Source organism: Manacus candei, unplaced genomic scaffold (assembly GCF_025592945.1).
Source record: "Manacus candei isolate 608988 ecotype Guabito, Panama unplaced genomic scaffold, ASM2559294v1 h1tg000035l, whole genome shotgun sequence".
Lineage (NCBI taxonomy): Eukaryota > Metazoa > Chordata > Aves > Passeriformes > Pipridae > Manacus > Manacus candei.
Window position 1 is genome coordinate 1,078,481 of NW_026138083.1, and position 19,112 is coordinate 1,097,592.

The 19,112-nt window shown below is 57.0% G+C and overlaps 1 protein-coding gene across 3 annotated transcripts; it reads right to left on the reverse strand.

The window, feature by feature from the left end:
* Positions 1–48: 48 nt before the first annotated feature.
* Positions 49–18,350, reverse strand: MERTK (MER proto-oncogene, tyrosine kinase). Of its 3 annotated transcripts, none has more exons than XM_051792734.1 (19): positions 18,117–18,350; positions 13,927–14,284; positions 13,596–13,696; positions 13,240–13,413; positions 11,926–12,012; positions 11,202–11,317; positions 8,681–8,864; positions 8,280–8,431; positions 5,661–5,814; positions 5,203–5,323; positions 3,983–4,068; positions 3,795–3,890; positions 3,378–3,458; positions 3,021–3,113; positions 2,783–2,901; positions 2,468–2,577; positions 2,154–2,313; positions 1,719–1,855; positions 49–580 (listed from the first exon to the last, which is right to left on the reverse strand). In XM_051792734.1, exons 1-19 carry the CDS (start codon positions 18,184–18,186, stop codon positions 106–108), a joined length of 2,874 nt encoding a protein of 957 aa, XP_051648694.1. In that variant the 5' UTR covers positions 18,187–18,350; the 3' UTR covers positions 49–105. The 3 variants fall into 3 exon arrangements, with proteins under 3 accessions (XP_051648694.1, XP_051648693.1, XP_051648692.1); XM_051792733.1 differs by having other exon boundaries at positions 5,203–5,356; positions 5,661–5,811; positions 18,117–18,349; XM_051792732.1 differs by having other exon boundaries at positions 5,203–5,356; positions 18,117–18,349.
* Between the last annotated feature and the right edge of the window lie 762 nt (positions 18,351–19,112).

A 19,112-nucleotide genomic window follows, 5' to 3' on the forward strand; every position in this document is an offset into this window, starting at 1 on the left:
CCGGGAAGGGCCAGACTCCGCCAGGAAAACCGTGCGGGAGGTAACAAGTAAAAGAGACAACCATTTATTAAAATACACCCTCTGTGTCCTTGTCCTGGTGCCCGCTCACACCTTTCCCGGCGGCACTTCCGAGTCCTCCCCGCAGCTCTCGGCCCGCGGCGGCTCCGGTGCCGGCAGAGTGCTGGCTTGGCTCCAGCGGCTCCCTGGCTCCGAGCCGGCTCCGGGCAGCAGCGGGACGTAGGGATCCTCGGCCAGGCCGCCCAGCTGCTCCTCCACCACGTACCTCGTCCCCCAGGGCTCGCCGGGATGCACATCCACGGCCACCAGCGCCGCCTCCGCGCCGGGAGAGCCGGGCTCCGACACCTCCCCGGCGTCCAAGTCCGAGTCCGCCTGCGGGAAGCCCGAATCCTGGGTGGAGTCCGGGCTCTGCTCGGGCAGGCTGGTGTTGATGTAGATGGCCTCCCCGGAGCCCTTGGAGCTGGGCAGGTTCTCCAGCAGCTTCTCCAGGTGGACCTTGAGCTGGGAAAAGGTCGGGCGGGTGGCAGGGTCGGCTCTCCAGCACGCAGACATGACTTCGTACCTGGAAAGGGGAGAGGAGCATGGTTATCTCAGAGGATCCCAGAACCCCAGAATCCCAGACTGGTTTGGGCTGGAAGGGACCTTAAAGCCCATCCAGTTCCACCCCCTGCCATGGGCAGGGACACCTTCCCCTATCCCAGGTTGCTCCAAGCCCTGTCCAACCTAGCCTTGAACACTCCCAGGGATGGGGCAGCCACAGCTTCTCCGGCAGCCTGTATTTCTCTGGATTAAGGGAGATAGGGGGTTAATTCCCAGCTTCCCTCCAAACTGGGCAAGCCTTGAGCTTTCCATGAAAACCAAGCGAAAACAACTCCCTCTGCTCGGGCTGTTTCCAAAGGGCAGGGACTGATCAGCCCAAGCTGCTGTCAGAAGTGTTACAAGTCTCTCCCAGCGCAACCCTGGGATCTGTTCCCTGGGAACATCCCAGTTCTGCATCAGGGATGCCCAGTCCCTCTCTTGGCAGGTGCCTGCTCCCAGGCTGGATGTCAGAGAGCACTGAGAGCTCCCAGCAGGTCCCAGCTGGGCACACATCTCTTCCCCAGCCTCGGGCAGGCAGGATCTAAAAAGGTTCCTTTGCCGCTTCCTTCAGGAACAGGCACTGGAGAGGAGCCTTTTAGGAAACGTTGCACAACTCAGTTTATCCGGTTTGGATTCTTAGCCATGGGGAGATTAAACATTTTCAGCTCTAGTGGCACCAGAGGAAACTCAGGAGAAAAGCCTTTGCTGAGCTGCTCAGAAATCCAGGTTTGAGGTTTCCAGATTTATGGATTTGAGGCCATGAAGGGCACTAGAGGGGAGTTTTGTGGGGCACAGAGGAGCATCACCAGCCAGGAAGGACCTTCTGGCTAAAACTGTCTTAACCAAAAAAATAAAGAAATAAAGCACTAAAAAAATCCTGTCCCCTGACTGCTCCTGGTGACTTCAGCTCGTCTGTGCAAAAAACCATCACTTCTCCCTGGGGGACACCTGTTGGGATTGTTGCCTGGAGTTCAGCTGCTTTTCCCTCCCTGGGTGACACAGGATGTGGCTTCCCTTAGGCACATCAAAACTTGGGAGACCTATCGGATCTGTGAGCTCATTCCCAGGATACTTTTCATCCAGAACACGGTGGAGCCCGGGAGCGGGGTTCCGGTACTCACAGCTCGTCCGAGCAATCCTCGGGCTTCTTGAGGCGCTGCCCGTGGAAGAGGAACTCGTAGATCTCGTGGTTCTGCACCCCCGGGTAGGGCGTCATCCCGCGCGTCGCGATCTCCCACATCGTGACGCCAAAGGCCCACTGCGGGGACAAAGGGAAAGGACAGCGCTGAAAGGACACTCCAGGGGGAATGAATGACCCTTTTCATGGGCAAAGGTCACTGCCCGGCGTGCCAGGCACAACGGGCAGAGCTGTCACCCTCCCAAAAACCGGGAATAACAAGCGCTGGCGTGGCAGGGGCAAGCCGTGGGGACAAACCCACGGCAGGAGGCCGGGCCGGCAGGGAAAGGTCACCCACAGCCTCCTGCCCCTCTGGCACTTCCAGGGAACGACAACAACAGGAGCACAGGGTTTGGTTCCCAGTTTTTCCTCCACCTACCACGTCGCTCTTGGTGGTGTAGACACGGTCGGCCAGGGACTCGATGGCGATCCACTTCACCGGCATCTTGGCTATCCGGCCCTGCCGGTAGTAGTCCCCGCTGTAGATCTTCTTGGACAAGCCAAAGTCTGCCACGCACACCGTCATGTCATCCCGCAGCCTGCCGGGGGAAACCAGGGAAAGCTCCATCCCGGAGCACAAACCCGGGGCTGAGCTCTGCCTCCCAAGAGCGAGGGAGGTTGTAGGGAAGGGAGCTGAGCTGGGCCGTAAATCCCCAGGATTTCCCGCCGGTGTTCCCAGGAAAACAAACTCACATGCAGTTCCGAGCCGCCAGGTCCCTGTGCAGGAAGTTCCTGCTGCTCAGATACTCCATCCCCAGGGCGATGTCCACCATGAACTTCACCAGCGTCTGCAGGGGCACGAACTGGGAAGGGAAGGTGGGGATTAGGCAGCGTGAGGCCTTTGGGAAGCACGTGGGGGCTGATCCAAAAGGCTTCCCTGTCCAGGGCTGCCAGCTGACATTCCAGACATTCATCCCTCAGACTGGGCCATTCCTTGAACCACGAGCCTGCAGGAGCTGCAGAGGGATCCTTTCCCACCCCGATCCCACTGCTCCGGGTGCTCCCTACCTGGGGGGCCATCTCCAGCCGGGAGCGGAGCAGGAAGCTGTGCAGGTCCCCATATTTCATGAATGGCAGGATCACCATTGGCTTGGGGATCTGCTGGGAGCTCAGCTCGATGCACACTCCTGGGAAAAACACAGACAGCTTGGAAAAGGCACCACGGTCTCCCATGGATCCGTGCAGGATCCAGGCCAGGCTCCCCAGCCCAAATCCCAGTTGGAGGGGAGGGAGTGACATTCCATACCCAGGAGCTTGATGACATTGGGATGGTCAAAGTCCTTCATGCATGCTGCTTCACTGAGGAACTCCTCTATCTCCCTCTGGGAAAAGTTATCCACTGAGAAGCAGAGAAAAAGAAGGAGTTTTAACACCGAGCACTGCTGCTGTCACCTCCCCTCACAGCACAGCTCCTGCATGAGAAAGGGATCACCAGGATGGCTCCACCATCCTTGGATGTCTGATAGGAGTGTCCCTGATGGCACCAGGAGTTGTGGCAGAGGGGCCACAAATTAGTGCCAGGATGCTGTTCCCGAGAGAGGTAGTGGGAACGCCGGCATCCAGTGGGATAAACACAGTCCTGGGAGGACTGGGAATTACTTACACTTCATGGTCTTCACAGCCACCTTCTGTGGGACACCTTCGGGCTGGCTGAGGCGTCCCTCCATCACTGATCCGAACTCCCCTGTGCCACGGGAAAGAAGAAATCCCTTTATCCACAGCCCAAAGCACCGCCTTTCAGGACACTGCTATGTCCCTGAAAAGACGGAGACCTCATCCCCCAAAAAAGCCAGGGGAAGGCTTGTTCCTTATCAGTGAAAACAAGGAGATGTGGAACAAGATGAGTTTTAAGGTCCCATCCAACCCAAGCCATTCCAGGATTCCGTGATTCTATGAACCCAGGGCACTTGGTTGCCTTGTCCCACCATCTCCCCACATCCCCTGGGCCTGGAGCTGGGGGTGATGTAAGGAAGAGCAGCAGCCCCATATCCCACATGTCCACTCCCAGCTCTCCACTCACCCTCTCCCAGGACCTTCCCCAGGCTCAGGGCATTTCTGTCCACGACCACATCCTGCAGCTTCTGCTGGAGTTCCCTGCTGACTCCCAGGCTTCCCACTGCAGGAGAGGGGAACAGCAGCTCAGTCACCTCCAACCTGCTGCCCCAACCCCCTGAACCTCCTTGCAAAGGGATAGCAAGTCATCCTTACGCGTGAGCTCCACGGCTCTCCGGCAGTAGGACTTCTTGGCCGTGTAGCTCACCGCCAGCTCCAAGTCGTTCCCGCTGAAAGCATTCCTGGTGGGACAGAAACACACCTTGCTGGGACGCATGTGGCTGCCTGGATGAAGGAACTGGCTACCCGTGGGATCCGTAGGGAAGGAGGAAATGCCCATTTTTCATTTCCCCCTGGCTGGACCAGCTCCATCGCCTACAACGGCCCGGCAAAACAGCAGCTCCATAAAGGAGGCCCGGGTGTCAAGGAGTGAGTCACAGAGGTTTTGGGGAGGAAATAGGATACTCATTTCCTACTCCAGGAGCAGTCTGTGCCAGTAGGAATGCTGCTGGAGACGCTGCACAGCCCCTCTGCTGCAGGGCCCTGCTGAGGTCCAGCTCTGGGGAGCAAAAACAGGGCAGGATGCTCCGGGGCTGGAGCAGGGAAAGAGTGACAACACTACACCAGTTCAGAAAGGGATCCTTACACACCACCAGTTTCCAGACTGGGAGCACGGGGCAGTTAATGCCACTTGGGAAGTCACAAGGATGAGTGAGTAGTGTTGGCTTATTGTAGGGGAACACAGCCCTCTGTCTGTGTTATTTAAACAACACTGGGCCATGGAACTGGAGCATGGGATGAGGCAGGAGGGGTTTCTCTAGGCCACAGGATATTATAGAATCGTGGAATATCCTGGGTTGGAAGGTACCTACAGGGATCATCATGTCCAGCTTCTGGCCCTGCACAGGACACCCCAGGACACAGCAATCCCACCCTGTCCCTGGGAGAGTTGTCCAAACCCTCCTGGAGCTCTGGCAGCCTTGGTGCTGTGCCCACTGCCCTGGGGAGCCTGTTCAGTGCCAACCACCCTCTGAGGGAGGAACTTCTTCCTGAGATCCAACGTAAACCTCCCCGGACACAGCTCCAGCTGTTCCCTCAGGTCACAGAGAAGACATCTCTGCCCTCTCACCTCCATGTCAAAACAACTCCCACACCAAGTTGCACTTCCCTTTAGAAATAGGAATAGTGAGCGAAAGGTGAAGTGCTGGGCAAGGAAGGGAAGGAAATACCATCACTGCAGCAAAAATACACTCAGTCCCCCACCATAAAAAATGCCACTTGTGGCAACACCACCAGTCCTGGAGACAGAGACCTTTGTCCCCAAATCCGCTGGCCACCCACCCACCTGGGACCTGCCCAGTTCTCCCTCCCCTTACCCATATTTTGTTTCCACACATCGTTTCTGGATGACCACGGACAAGCAGAGGATGAGCCCGACAGCGACGGTCCCACAGATAAAGCCCAGGGCCACGACAAAGGAGTCGGCGTTCCCAGAGGCTGGAGTCAAAGATGGGGCTGAGGTTATTAATCCTAAGAAAACATCCTGTTAATGGAGCCGGTGGGAGAGTCAGCCTGCAGCACCCAGGGTTCAGGGGAGGAATTCCCAGGGGCTGGAGCCGAGCCCAGAGAAGGGTTACGTGGGAGGAGAGGGAATGAGGAGCGAGGCTGCACGTGGAGAGCAAGATCTCCTGCTCCCAAATGGCAGTCCCTGCTCCTTGGCTGGCAGGGGAAGTGTCCAAACGGGAATGGAGGGATGGCAAAGGGCTTGGTCGGGCACGGGAAGCACGCCCTGGGTGCTTCCCATCACCCGGGGCAGGGACGGGCATCTCCTTACCAGTGCTGGGGATGAAGATGTCCACGGGAACGCTGAAGGGTCCCACCCCTCCCTTGGTGACGGCGGCCACGCGGACGGAGCAGGTGGCGTTGGTGGCCACCACGGGCAGCACGGCCACGCTGGAGTTCAGCCACACCTCGGCAGAGATGTCCTGCTGGGGACGGCACAGGGAGAACACTCTGGGCTGGGGAACGCAGGGAGACCCGGGCATTCACTGAGAACTGTCCCCCTGGCAACCTTTGGAATGGCTTTGCTTTCCCAGCCCGGAGGAAACGCAGCACTGGGCTATTTAGGGAGAAGAATGGCCCTGTGTGCGAGGGCCGGATGGGATCAGGAAAGGAGCCGGGCAGCATTTCCCGTTCAAATCCTTGTGGTTTTGACCCTCTTTGCTTCTCAACAGCAGCAGCGCTGGCAGCCTGAGCCAGGAAAGGGGTGGGAATGGGATCTCACAAGGATTGTGACCCTCAGTCCTCCCTGTGGCCACTGGAGCCCTGTGAGCCTCAGCACTCACAGAGCCTCCGAGCTCCCTGCGCGCTCCTGGTGGGACTGTCCGAGTGCTCTGCCCAACAGGAAGCAGATCTTAGGGCAGGTATTTTCTGCCTGTGGTTTTTGTGTTGAGCTGATTATATTTCCAGCTTTAAGGACTGCTTCCTTGCCCAGCGTCGTGGCAGGAGGCGGCGTGTCCCATAGCACAGGCCTTGGGAAAAAACACGGGAGTCTTTCCCTGCAAATTCCCTGCAGCTCCCTGGTTGTTTTCAGCTCAGAAAGTGCTGCTGCTGCTGCTCTCTGCCGATTTCCAGCTGCAAAACAGCTGCCCAGCTGCAATCAAAACATCTGGCAGGCTGTGCCCAGCAGAGCCCGGCTCCTTCGTGGACATCCCACAAAAAAGCAGGAGCCGAGAGGGATCGCTGGGAGAGCAGGAGGGAGTCAGGAGATGAGGGGGATTGGTGAGCAAGAAGGAGGGAATGGAGCCAAGGGGGATCTGTGGGAGAGAAGGAGGGAATCAGGAGGTGAGGGGCATCAGTGGGTGAGGAGAAGGGAATCAGAGCTGCTCACAGGGAGCCGGTTTCTGTTCCCAGTCCCACAAAAGCCACGGGAATGGATGTGAAATCCCCCAGCTCTGGGAGCGTTTCTGCATCACTGGGTAGTGGTGGGAGCTGGGACCTGCTGTCGCCCCCATTCCCACATTCCTGCCTTCCTCCAGCCTCCACATGAGGTCCTTTCCCTACCAGCAGCCTAAAAATGCTCCCTGTCCCAGAGGGCTCTGCTGTGTCAGCTGAGGACAGACCCTGCTGATGTCACAGACAGTGAGCACAAAGCAGGGCAGACCTGCCAAATTTGATGTTTTTTTTAGGAGTTTTGTGGTAGTTGAGGAATTCCTTCAGATCCCAGATGCGGCAGCCTTGGCTCAAACAGGAGCTGCCGGTTTAAGAGCAAAATAAACCGACTTTTTTGAGTTTTCCTGGTTGTGGAGAGACCTGCAGGTGGCCCTGTGACACAGAGATCCAGCTCCACCATGACTTTTTCCTGGCAAAACTCGTGGTTATTTTGGGGCAGTCCATATTTAGCCTGTCCAGGGCCAAAACTTGGGGACTTGGTGAAAATGATTCTGCGAAATAAGAGTTGGAAATGACGTCAGAGATCATCGAGTCTAACCTTTTGGAGGAACTTTCTGAGGAGTCAAAGCTCCCCTGCACATAAAGCACATCACTCTCGTGACTCAGGCTCCTGTTAAAATTGAGAACTGGAGAAAATTTCCCTCCATAAGCACTTGAGCAGGGAAATGGGTGAAAAAATAACAACAACAACAACAAAAAACAGTCTCCCAGGGCTTAAAGGGCAAGGGCAGGGTTTGGCCCTTGTGCTGGACAGACGACAAAGCCGTCAGCAGGGTTTTTTTCCCTGCTGGTCACAAGACCAGGATATTGTTTCCCTGGCTTTATTCAGGCTGCATCTATATGGGTTTTTCTTGTTTGTTGGTTTTGTTTTTTTTTTTTTTCCAGAGGAGCAAAAGGAGAACAGAAAATGCAGCATCCTACAAAATTAGGGGGTGAGTCACAGTTTCCACGCCGGGTTCAGGCTGCCACAAGCCCAAACCGCAGCACAGAGGCAACAGCTGGACATGTCATCCAGAGGCTCCTGCCCTCTGGCAGAGCCTGGATTGAGGCTCTTGTGCCCACAGAGGCCAGGCCAACCTCGCCCTAGAAAATTCCTGCAGGCTGCCTCCCGAATCCTGGAAAAGGCAAGCAAGGGGTTGCCGGATGATTTCACGCACTCACAGCCAGGGCTTTGGCCCGAAGTGTTCCTCGAGCTCTGGAACTCTGTGCCGTGGGTTTGCAGAGGAGTTAATGCACGGGATAAATCCCACCTGAGTAAGGAGCAACTCAAAATCCAGGGAATACGCTCTCCCACGCGCCTTCGGATTGACCGCAGGGCCGTGAGTTACACAAACACAGGAGAGGGATGGTTTGTATGGCAGAAATCCAGAGGGAAGCACGAGGCAGCACAAACAGGTTCCAAAGGAATATACGGAAGCACCAGGACCGATCTGGACATCCCTGCTGGGATTTTTTTTTTCCTAGGCTTCAGCCCTTCTCCCCCATTTCCCCAGGGACTCACCATCCCCTTGGAGCTCTGCCACCTGTACTGGACGTGATATCCCTGGAGTTCCCCGTGGATCCTGCCCAGGGGTGGCTTCACCCACCGGATCTCCAGCGAGGAGCTGGATTCATTGAAGGACACCGTGACGTTCAGCGGCGGCGTGGTCGGAGCTGCAGGGATCGGAGGGAAAGGAGGTGAAGGGATGGGTGAGGAGTCCGATGGAAAACCAGCCGGAGCTGACCAAAAATCCCATGGGATTTCCTTCAGGCCCGTGATGGCCGATGGGGAAATTTCCTTTCCCAACCCTTTGAGCCACCACGACTCCGGAGCAGCATCTCATCCAGGCAGCCCTGCACGAAGCACAGCTGCTTTTCCCAGGGCAGGGAAACCCTTCCCAGTCTCCACTCCTGGTTTCCTACCTCCCTCGGTGGTGCTGGCGGATATCCAGGGGCTGAACGGCGACCAGCTGACCTCATTCCTGCAGGAAACGCGGATGTTGTAGCTCTCCATGGGCTCCAGCTGCTGGATGTGGTACCCGTGGGGGGGCACCGACGTGCTGAAGAGCAGAAGGGAGACGTTGCCTCGTGGAACGGCTTCCTCCACCTTAATTGGAACAATCAGCCCACAAACAGGGATTAGTCAGCGACAACCTGCAGGGGAGCAGGAATCTTACGTGGGAAAACAGGATCCGGAGCCCTGCTTCCCATCAGGGCTGTGTTCCTGCACGCTGGAGAGCTGATGGCAGGTCCTGATGGGACCCAGGAAGAGGGATCCAACATGTGTGGAGAAGACACCCCTGCAGCAGGGACAGGGAAGAGATGTTGGGAAGGAGGAGCCAAAGGAACCCCAAATAAAATGACCAGGCAGCACACACCAAATAAACAAAAGAAAGTCCTTTTTCTGGGCAACACATCACTGGAAAACAGGATTTAGCGCTGTTGGATGCCACGGGATTAATCCCAGGCCTAGTCAGGCTCCATCATTACATTTGGCAGCATGGATGAATTTAACATCCCAAAAACAAGTCCTGCTTTTTGCAGGAAGGTAAATTGCTCTCTCCCCAAAGGGCTGGATGTGGAGCCCCCATGGAATTGCCCACACAGCCCCTGCAAGCTCTCCAGGACGCGCCTTTTTGTGGGAAGCACCACCTGAGTGGGATGGTGGGAGGAAAGAGGGAAGAGCAAGAACAAGGAACACCAGTGAGAGTGAGGCAGTTCACTGAGAAGACAACCCAACCCACAGGATGTGTTTTGGGGTGCCCCACATGCAGAAGGTCCTGCAGTCCTCTCAAAAGCCTCCATCCAGGTGTTGGGATGGCAGGAGACCTGCCCTTGTGCTCAAGCAGCAAGAGCACCCCCCTGGGTATTCCAGGATGGTCTCAGCATCAGTGTTTTCCAGCCAAAATGAAAGGGAACAGCCTTCAGCCTCAGGTTGCCGTGTCTTTCCACGGAGAGATGCCCAGAAATGCTCCAAGTTGCTCTTTGCAAGCCTGGAGTTGCTGCAGCCACTTGCTTGTCCTGGTCAAACACTTCCCAGGCAAGCAGCCTTTCCACCAGGGTTTAGAGGGGCAGGATTCCCTCAGCTCCACGCTCCTTACAAACACTGGGAAGGAGCTGAGGGGTCTCCTGGAGAAGTCAGGGAATGCTACCTCCATGGGCAGAGCCTGTGAGAAGGTCCCCAAGCTGTCAGTGACCAGGGAACACACACGATGTGTCCCCAAAAGCACCGCCGGGCCCAGCTCTTGTCCTGAGCATCCAGCTCCATCCTCAGCTCATCTTCTGGAGAGAGTCCATCAAATCCGTGCCTTTTTTTTTTTTTTTTTAAGAAAATCAGGATGTTTGCAAACTGAAAGAATTGGAATTTGGCAGGTGGGACAGCTGGGAGTGAGTCACTCGGGCGGTGGGATTATCAAAGGGGACAGGAGCGAAAAGGACTGAGTCACAGCTGTGTTTTTTTGCCAGAAATCAGCTCTTGTTTTCCAGTTTGAGAGGCTGTTTCCTACTGACAGCCCGTGAATGTTGTGTCAGAGGAAATTCCTTGGCTCTCCACCCCGCTTCCCAAGCTCCAGCTGGAAGGCAGCAGCAGCTACCATGCTAATATTAGCTCTGGTACCTTCCCTCCCTGGAACTGCTTTCACTTTTACCTGCCTTCAAACACCTCCTCCAGCCATGTGTCATCTCAGCTGGAGTGGAGACTATCCAGGATAAAAACCATATCCGTGAGAGCAAATGGGCTTGAACTGGGAAACCAGCCATGGAGAGCAGGTGGAAAAGGCCTGCAGGGCATGGAAGTGGCATTCCCTGACTTGTCCAGGAGACAGGCAACCCCTCAGCTCCTTCCCAGTGTTTGTAAGGAGTGGGGAGCTGAGGGAAACCTTCCTCTCTCCAAACCCCACTGGGAATGCTCCTGGTTTGGGAGGTGTTTGACCAGGATGAGCAAGTGGCTGCAGCAACTCCAGGCTTCCAAAAAAGTTCCTTGGAGCATTTCTGGGAGTCTCTCCATGAAAATGACAACCTGACTGTCTTGCCCATGAGGAAAGGGACTCCAAGAGAGCTGGGGAGGGGCTTTGGAAAAGGGCAGAGAGTGAGGGGACAAGGGGGAATGGCTTCCCACTGACAGAGGGCAGGGCTAGATGGGATATTGGGAAGGAATTCTTGGCTGTGAGGGTAGGGAGGCCCTGGCACAGGTTGCCCAGAGAAGCTGTGGCTGCCTCATCCCTGGAAGTGTCTAAGGCCAGGTTGGATGGGGCTGGGAGCAAGATGTCCCTGCCCATGGGACATGGGCATCACAAGGTGATCTTTAAAGGTCCCTTCCAACCCAAACCATCCCAGGATTCCAGGAAATCCGTGCAGTTCATGCCAAACACCACCGACTCCCACCTGCCTCGGAGCATCCGTGTGAGGAGGGCTGAGGGACGGGGGGGGAATCCTGGATGTTTACCTGGACCCTGCAGCTGTTGAAGGCAGAGAAGGCATCAAAGCCCGGCTCCCAGGAGATCCCGATGTCGTGGGCTGTCCTGTTGAGGACACGCACGCTGACGGGCGCAGATGGGATTCCTGCAGGGAGAAACCAAGGACACTCAGCTGGAGGACGTGCTGGCTTTCCCTGGCAGCTCCTGGGGTTCAGGAATGACCCCCAGGCACGGCCCTGGCTCCGGCTGCTGCGTCGTCCCCCATCGGAGTCCTGCGGATGGGCTGGACCGCCAGACGGGGAAGCACAAAAAAGGTCATTTTCAGGACTATTTTGAGCATGTTCTATATTTGTGAGCACTCTGCGTTGCTTAGAGGCAATGACATATTTGGGGAACACCTTCCTCGTGTTGCCGGAGTGGCTCCCGTTAGGAATGTCAGCAATTTCCACCATTTCCTGTGGAAAATTGTGAACGTTCGTGAAGGAAGGAAAAGAGTGATGCAGCCCTTCCCAAACCCAGGGCTGAAAGTTCTGCTTTCAAATGTGCTCTTTGGTGCTTCCTCCCCAAGCCCGGGATGATGGAATGGATGTAGATCCCACTTCAAATACAGGATTAAAACAGGGAAAAAAAATAAGTCTGGGAGTCCTAAATGGGATCTCCCCTCAGCCTGTGCAGGACGAGTGCTTGGAAGTGTGGAGAGCTCCTGCTTGGACACACGGGTTTAGCAGGGAAAGGGAGGGTCCCGTGGCTGACCTTTGACGTTGACCTGGCCGGGGCTGGACGCCGTGAGCCCTTTGCTGTTGTGGGCCTCGCAGCTGAACAGCGTCGTCTCGTTGATTCCTGCAGGGAAGAAACACGTCCCTGCGCGCTGGACACGCACCCAACCCCACCAGAACCCTCCCGCCTTCCTCCCTTAGACTTCACCACCTCGAGCAGCACAGAAGGTCTGTCATTCACATGTGTGGCACTGGTGCCCGGGGGTGACCCCACGGCCCAGCTCAGCCCCGTCCCACGCCGGGAACACGCGTGTGCCGCCGGAGCGGGGCCCGGCACGGTGCGTCCCTACCGGGCCCTTGCACAACCTCCCCTTTCCCTCTGCCCTCAAAAGGGGAAAGGCAGAAAGCAGAAGAGCCCCCGGGCTGGGTCAGATGACTGATTGCTTGTCAAAGATTGCTCAAATCTCCAGCTGATCACGGACAAGGACCACTGGAAATACCCGGGGCAGGGGGGGGGATGGCTGCTGGCTTCCCCCTGGGCTCAGCATTTCTGGCCCTTTTGCCAAGGGTTTACTGGAAGTGCCTCCTGGTTGATGCTGCCACAGACGTGCCATGAGTGCTGGCTCATCCCAGTGCTCCTGGGCCAGGAGCAAGACTGTTCCAGTGACCCAACCGAGCGAGTGCCAGCCGGATGCAAGGACATCCAAGAGGAATGAGTCACTTCTTCCTGCTTTCGCTGCCCTTTAAAGGCCGCCTTTGGATGCCAAGACCAGTCAGTTATAGCCTGGCTGTTAATTAACTAATGGCCTTCTCCTCACAAGCAAAGGTAAAAAATCCCCCCTCTTTTGCCTCTGCCCAGTGGGTTTTATGGGACACGAAGGATTTTTCTCCCTGTGCTCCACCGGCTGGAACGGAGACACGCTGGGACCATCCCAGGCTCTTCCAGAGACAGGGAAAGGGGACCACCAGTCAAGCAGCCCATGAGAGCAGCAGTTTCTTGTCGGCACAGCCACACACTGAAGGAAAAAATCTGCTTCTTGCTCAGGGAAGGGCCATTTGAGCATCTGCCTTTTCCAAGGAAGAAATTTCTGGCAGCAGCCAGAGGGGCTTGGATGGGGTTTCCTGAGCCCTTCATTTGAGAGCTGGACTCGGTGATCCTTGTGGGTCCCTTCCAACTCGGAATATCCCATGATTTAAGAGTGGTGCCCAGGGCTGTGACAGGAACACATATACCCTATATCCCTATAACAGGAGCGCGAGGCCAGCGGGACCGGCTCTGAGGTGACACGGGGCGCCTTCCCACCCTGCCCTCCTTCCTGCCACCACCCAGAGGTGCCCCAGCTGGGCTCACCTGGCACGGTCAGCACGGACGGGGACACGAGGGGCTGCTCATTGAGGCGGACGTTGTTGCGGAACCAGAAGATGCTCACCGGCTCCGGCGGCCCCACGGCCTGGCACGTCAGGTTGAACGGGCGGCCCCTGCTCACGTTCAGCCTCTCCGGCTGCCGGATGAAGTGCGGGAGGCCTGGCCAGGGAAGCAGCTCTCAGTGCCAAAGGTACTGCCCCAGGGGCTGTGCCCGGCTGCAGCAACGAGCCCCTTCCCAACAGGGATTCCCCGTCCCTGGAGAACAGCTCCCAGCTCGCGGCCCCCGGGGACGCCGCTCAGCCGGGGCACGACGCTCCACGTCTCCCTCCCCTCCTGCTCACCTTCCAGCTGCACCAGGATGGGATCCGACACCACCTCCATGCCAGAGATGTTGAGTTTGCAGACGTAGGAGCCGTTATCCGAGCGCTGGGCCGCCAGGATGCTGCCGGAGGGAACAGAGAGCACGTCGGGGCTCTGGAGGCCACGGCAACGCTCCAGCCTGGGGATGGGTTCTATCCAGCACCAACCACCCCACGGCACACACCAGGATAACCTGGGTTTGCAAAGCCAGGCTTTGGGAACCCTAATCCCAGTCCCAAACCCCTGCTAGTCACGCGGCAGTCCCTCATCGGGCATCTCTCCTTCCCGCCCGGGAAGGACAGCGGCGCTCACCTGAAGGTGGAGGTCATGGACACCTCCTCCTCGTCGGGAATCTCGAAGTGGCTGCTGGCGATGCGGTCCAGGGCGTGCAGCTCCCTGCCGTCCTTCCACAGGGAAATGCCGGGGGCGTCCGGCCGGAGCAGCGCCTGGGGCACTTTGATGGAGCAGTTAAAGGTGACGTCCCTGTGCTCGTTGATCACGATGTGTCGCACCGTGGGGTTGAACTTCAGCTGTCCCAGGGAGGAGCTGTTGGGGGGCTCCTCCCTGGGGGTCCGGCGAGGCCAGTGGCCAGCGGTGGCCACGCCGTGCTCCAGGCGGTGGGAATCTGCCAACAGGTCCAGCCTCACACCTGGAGCTTGGTCAGCACCGTCTGCAAGACAAGACCTTGGGTTTGTCACCACCAGGCAGCAAGTGCCCCCCTCCAAAACCCTGCTGAGCCCCTTCCAAGAACAACTAAAAGCAGTTCGTTTCCACTGCCAAAAGCACAGCACCTCTCAGACCTCTCCCAGGAGCCCCAGGGAGGAAACGTGGAGCAGGGGGTTGTCCCAGGACTGACCACGTACAAGCAGCACCCCCAAAAAAGCCATTTTTAAAGCTAAAGGAAACACTCAGCTACATCTTTTGGGGCAGGGCAGAGGCAGGAGCTATTCCTGCTGCACTGCACCCCTGGGACTGGAGTATAAAAGGATCCCTGGGCAGCAGGAATTTGGGACTTTACACCAGCAAGCCCCTTTCAGGGCCTCATCTCAAGAGTTTTCAGCTGGGGCAGAGGAAGAGCTCCCGACAGGAATTTCACTGGTTTTAGGCTCTGCTGGTGATGCCATTCCCTTCCCAGGACAAGGGAGCTGCTCCAAGAGTGGGACATGCTCTGAGTCAACTTTTGCTAAGTTAAGTGCCTCCACTCAACTGCCTTTCCTGGGAAAATAGCTGCAGTCAGACAGAGAAATGCCTTCAGACAGTGTGTAGGAGCCAGCTGCTGTTCAGTGCTGCTCTTCTAGAGTCTTTTCCCACATTTTTTCCCAAGGGAAGGCTATTTACCAGCTTCATGCCCCCACCTACAGATCATAAAACAGTCCTATAATGGTGTTTTCCCCCTCCCTCCCAGCACTTCCCACCCAGTCACAGCCAAAGTGAAAAGCAGCTCCACATAAAGGAATTCCCTCTCCCAAAAATGTACATTTTTAAAGAGAGAAAATCCAGAGGATACACCACGTGTGGGTGATTTTACTGGACCATTTCTGAGCTTCCCAAGGCTTTCACAGCCATCAGCAATCCCAGGCCGAGTGCTAAGTCTCCCTTTCAGCAAGCAAAGGCATTGTGCCAGACAGGAATTTCAACTAAATTAATTTCCCTCTTCCAAGTTAAAAAAACAAACAAACAAAACAAAACAAACAACTATTCACAGTTTAAAAAAAAAGAGAAAGAAAGCACAACCCTTTTATTTGAACCTGAGCTCGGGCTGAGTTTGGTTTGGGGCAGGTTTTAGGACCTCAAACATCAAACAGCAAGTTTTTAAAGCTACGTCACCACTGTTGTGAGTAATGGGGCACGAGCCTGGTGTGTTTTCCCTGGAGCCAAGAAACACAACCGAATTTTCAGGCTGGATATATCTCCCTTTGCTAAATCACTGGTTTTAACCCTCAAGAAGTGGTTAAAACGCGAGGACAGAAAGCAGGGGAGGTGTTTTAAAGCCCTGCGGGGTCCGGTGGTGCAGAGGGGAAGGGGGAGGCTCTCCCTGGCTCCCTTAGAACACAATGGGCTTCCCTCGCAGAAAGAAACAAAAAGACCCGAGGCTTTTCCAACCTGCTTCCTAAGCCTCACATCCCAACACAAACAAAGGCCATGTGACTGCTGCAAAACGCAGCGAGACTTCCACGGAGGGACGTGCTCTGCAACAAATCCCCCCTCCCCGCCCCGGCAGCTCCCAAGGGATCTGCCAAAAGCAAACAAGGGAGCGACCCCGAATTCCCTTCCCTCCCCTGCTCTTCCCGGAGGTCGCTCAGGCTGGAGCTGCTGTCGCTGCCCGGCACAATCCAACCTCAAAGTGCTGTTTTCATGCTCCATTTGGAGCGTTCCAGCTCTGGCCGGAGCAGCTCCCCCAGCTCGGACCCCTGGCCTGGGAGTACATGGATGTGTGCCCTGGGATGATTTCTGCTTCCCTGGGCTGCTTCAAGTAAAGGCAGAGGATCTCAGCCTTGTTTTTTACACTAATTAAGTGGGAAGAGGTGTTTGCCGGCCCACGAATGAAATACTTTCCCCTCTGACTCATGTAACAACAGGAATTTCTCATATCCAGCGCTGCCCTTGCGGGTATCCCTTCCATCCGCAGAAGTTTGGGATGTGGATATCATGGCACCTCTGCCCCTGTGTGGCAGGACAGCCCTTCCCTGCAGCCAGAGCAGTTAGGCTGGCTCCAGAGTGCCAGGCTGAAGCCAGGGAGCTGCAAGCCCGGCGTGCCTGCGTGGGTGCAGGAGCAGCTCCTGTCCCAACCACAGCCTGGCCTGAGGGAAAAGCTGGCGTGGAAATCCAACCACCTGCAAGTGCAGCACTGCTCTCAGAACTCCTGGGATCAGAGCAGAACTCAAGGGCCAACAGAGACACCTCTTTCTGCCCAGCCCAGAAGCTCCCACGTGCCTTTCTCCATTACTGCCCTGGAGAACGGAGTTGTAGCAGGAAAATCTGCCAGGGTACTTCATTATGGATCAGAAGCAACAAGCAGGGAGCTGCACACCCCAGAACTGACACAGCAAGGTCTTCTGCTGCATCCAAGTCTGCCAAAAAGCTGGCTACATCCCTAGCCCTGGAATTCCCGCTGCTGGAAGTAATTCACCTGCTGGCACAGCTTTCTGCTCAGGCACTTGTTGAGCAGAACCCCCTGCCTGTGGGGTTTCCTGCTCCCCATCCCCTGGGAGCTGTGGCAGACCTGGCAGTGTCAGATTAATGACTCTATGACCTTACTGATCTTTTCCAAGCCAAACGATTCTGTGATTATAAGAAGCGAACTTCCCCCTGGAATCCAAAGAGACCCTCAGGATTCGAACACCTTTTGTATAAACAAGCCCAGGATTCCTGGTTATATCCACACTGAGTTCCCCCTCCCCTCTGCAGGCTCCTGCTGTGACAGAGTCAGGGCTTTAACTCCCCCCTGCCCAAAGCAAACATTCGAATTCCTGCCTTCCCTGCCAAATTCCATCTGCACAGCTACTCTGGGACCCCCCAGCATCCCTGAGCAGGGGCTGTGGACCCCCAGCAGCTCCCAGCTGTGCCCAAAGGTCGGGCAGCCCTGGTCACAGGACTTCTGAAGTCCAAAAACTGCTTTATCTCCACATTTCTTTCTGCACGTGGAGCTGAAAAGCCACCAAACTGCCAGCACTGCAAAGGGCCACAACCCGGGGTGATTCCCAATGATTTCTCCCAGCACTGCTACACAGCTGGCTCATGGCTAACAGGATAAATCCCAGACTGATCTGTCACAGTTTGTGGTCCCTCACTGTCATGGTGTCCCCAGCAAGCAGAGGCACATCAGGCAGGAAAGTGCTGGGACAGGACCACACTGCAGAGGCAGAGCTGTGTCCCAGAACAACCAAACCCCATGTGCCAGGATGGCCAAATCCCACATCCCAGGACAGCCAGACCCTGTGTGCCAGGACAGCCAGACTCTGTGTGCCCAGTACGCCAGGACAGACAGACCCTGTGTTCCACAACAGTCAGACCTTGAGTCCTGGGACAGCCAGACCCTCTGTTCCAGAACCAGCCAAACTATATGTTCCAGGACATTCAAAACCCATGTCCTGGGACTGCCAGACTCCATGTGCCAGGACAGCCAGACCTTGTGTCCAGGGACTGCCAGACCAGTGAACCAGGACAGCCTAACCCTGTTCTCCCAGGACAGCCAGACCCTGTGTCCTGGACATCCAGACCCTGTGTGCCAGCACATCCAGACACATTGTGGTTTGCGATGCCGCCAGAAACCCGCAGGGAAACCCCCGCGGAACTTCTCCCCGGGGTCCAGCCGTGCCGGGATCCGCGGTGCCCACGGCACAGCCCGGCCGCGGGGTTGAGCGCCCGGAGCAGCACCCGCGGCAAAAGCGCTCCCGCGTCCCGCACATAAAGACCCGTCCCCCATCCCGGGGCCGTCGTCCCGGGATCCCCTCGGGATGCCCTCGTGCCCCCCGCGCCCCCGGGATCCCTCCCGGACTCACCGGCCCCTCCGCGGGGCGGGCGCAGGGCCGCCAGCAGCGCCCAGAGCAGTGCCCAGCGCCCGGTACCCATCGCCTGCCGCCACCGCCACAGCTCCGTCACTGCCACAGCTCCGTCAGTGCCACCGGGACCGCCACCGGGACCGCTCCGTCAGTGCCACCGGGAGCGGCACCAGGAGCGCTCCGCCAGCGGCCCCGGGCCGGGCAGCGGGACCGGCTCCGCTCCGCCGCTCCCGGGGGCCGCCAGCGCCGCCGCCCCGCCCCGTCCCGTCCCGTCCCATCCCATCCCGTCCCCGTCCCGTCCCGCCTCCAGCGGGGCCCCGCGGGGGAGGCACCGGCGGCACCGGCGCTGCGGGGCTCAAACCGCGCCCCCGGCGCTACCCCAGCCGTGCCACCAAGGGCCACAGCTACGAGTCTGCTTAATCCCCCCCCCCCAGGGATGGGGAGTCCAGCCTGTGGCAGGGATGGACAGCACTTTGGGCAAAGGATTTTTTTTTCCCAGTGTCCAACTTAAATCTCCGCCGGCACAGCTGGAGAACGTTTCCTCTTCACCTGTTGCTTGTTAACTGTGGCCAGAGCCCGACTCCCACCTGGCTCAAATCTGCTCTGCCCCAACCTCATTAGTGTCCAAGGACAGGTGGGACAGGGCTTGGAGCAATCTGGGATAGTGGAAGGTGTCCTTGTTCACGGCAGAGGATTGGACAAGATGAGCTCTAAGGTCCCTTCCAACCCAAACTACTCCATGACTCAACGACTTGTAGAGAGCGAGAAGGTGCCCCCTGAGCCTCCTTTTCTCCAGGCTGAGCCCCCCCAGCTCCCTCAGGGATTCCACGACAAAACCTGCATTTCCCTAGCAAAAATATTGACCTTCTTTTTGTCTGGCACGGGAAGGAAAAGATGGAGTTCCTGGGTATTCCAAACCTGCCCCAGCGCTGGCCTTGCCTGAAGACATTTGGGACCAAGCCATATTGAGGCCACGAGCATTTCCCACACCACAAA

What these genes read in the sequence shown, in the direction of transcription:
- MERTK (XM_051792732.1), bottom strand. Translation starts at nt 18,186, where the DNA reads ATGGGTACCGGGCGCTGGGCACTGCTCTGGGCGCTGCTGGCGGCCCTG. An exon ending in GGCAGAGCTCCAAGGGGATG is followed by an intron (nt 5,815 to 8,279) that starts GTGAGTCCCTGG and finishes TGCCGTCCCCAG; the next exon opens with CAGGACATCTCTGCCGAGGT. An exon ending in GAGGATTGCTCGGACGAGCT is followed by an intron (nt 581 to 1,718) that starts GTGAGTACCGGA and finishes TCCCCTTTCCAG; the next exon opens with GTACGAAGTCATGTCTGCGT.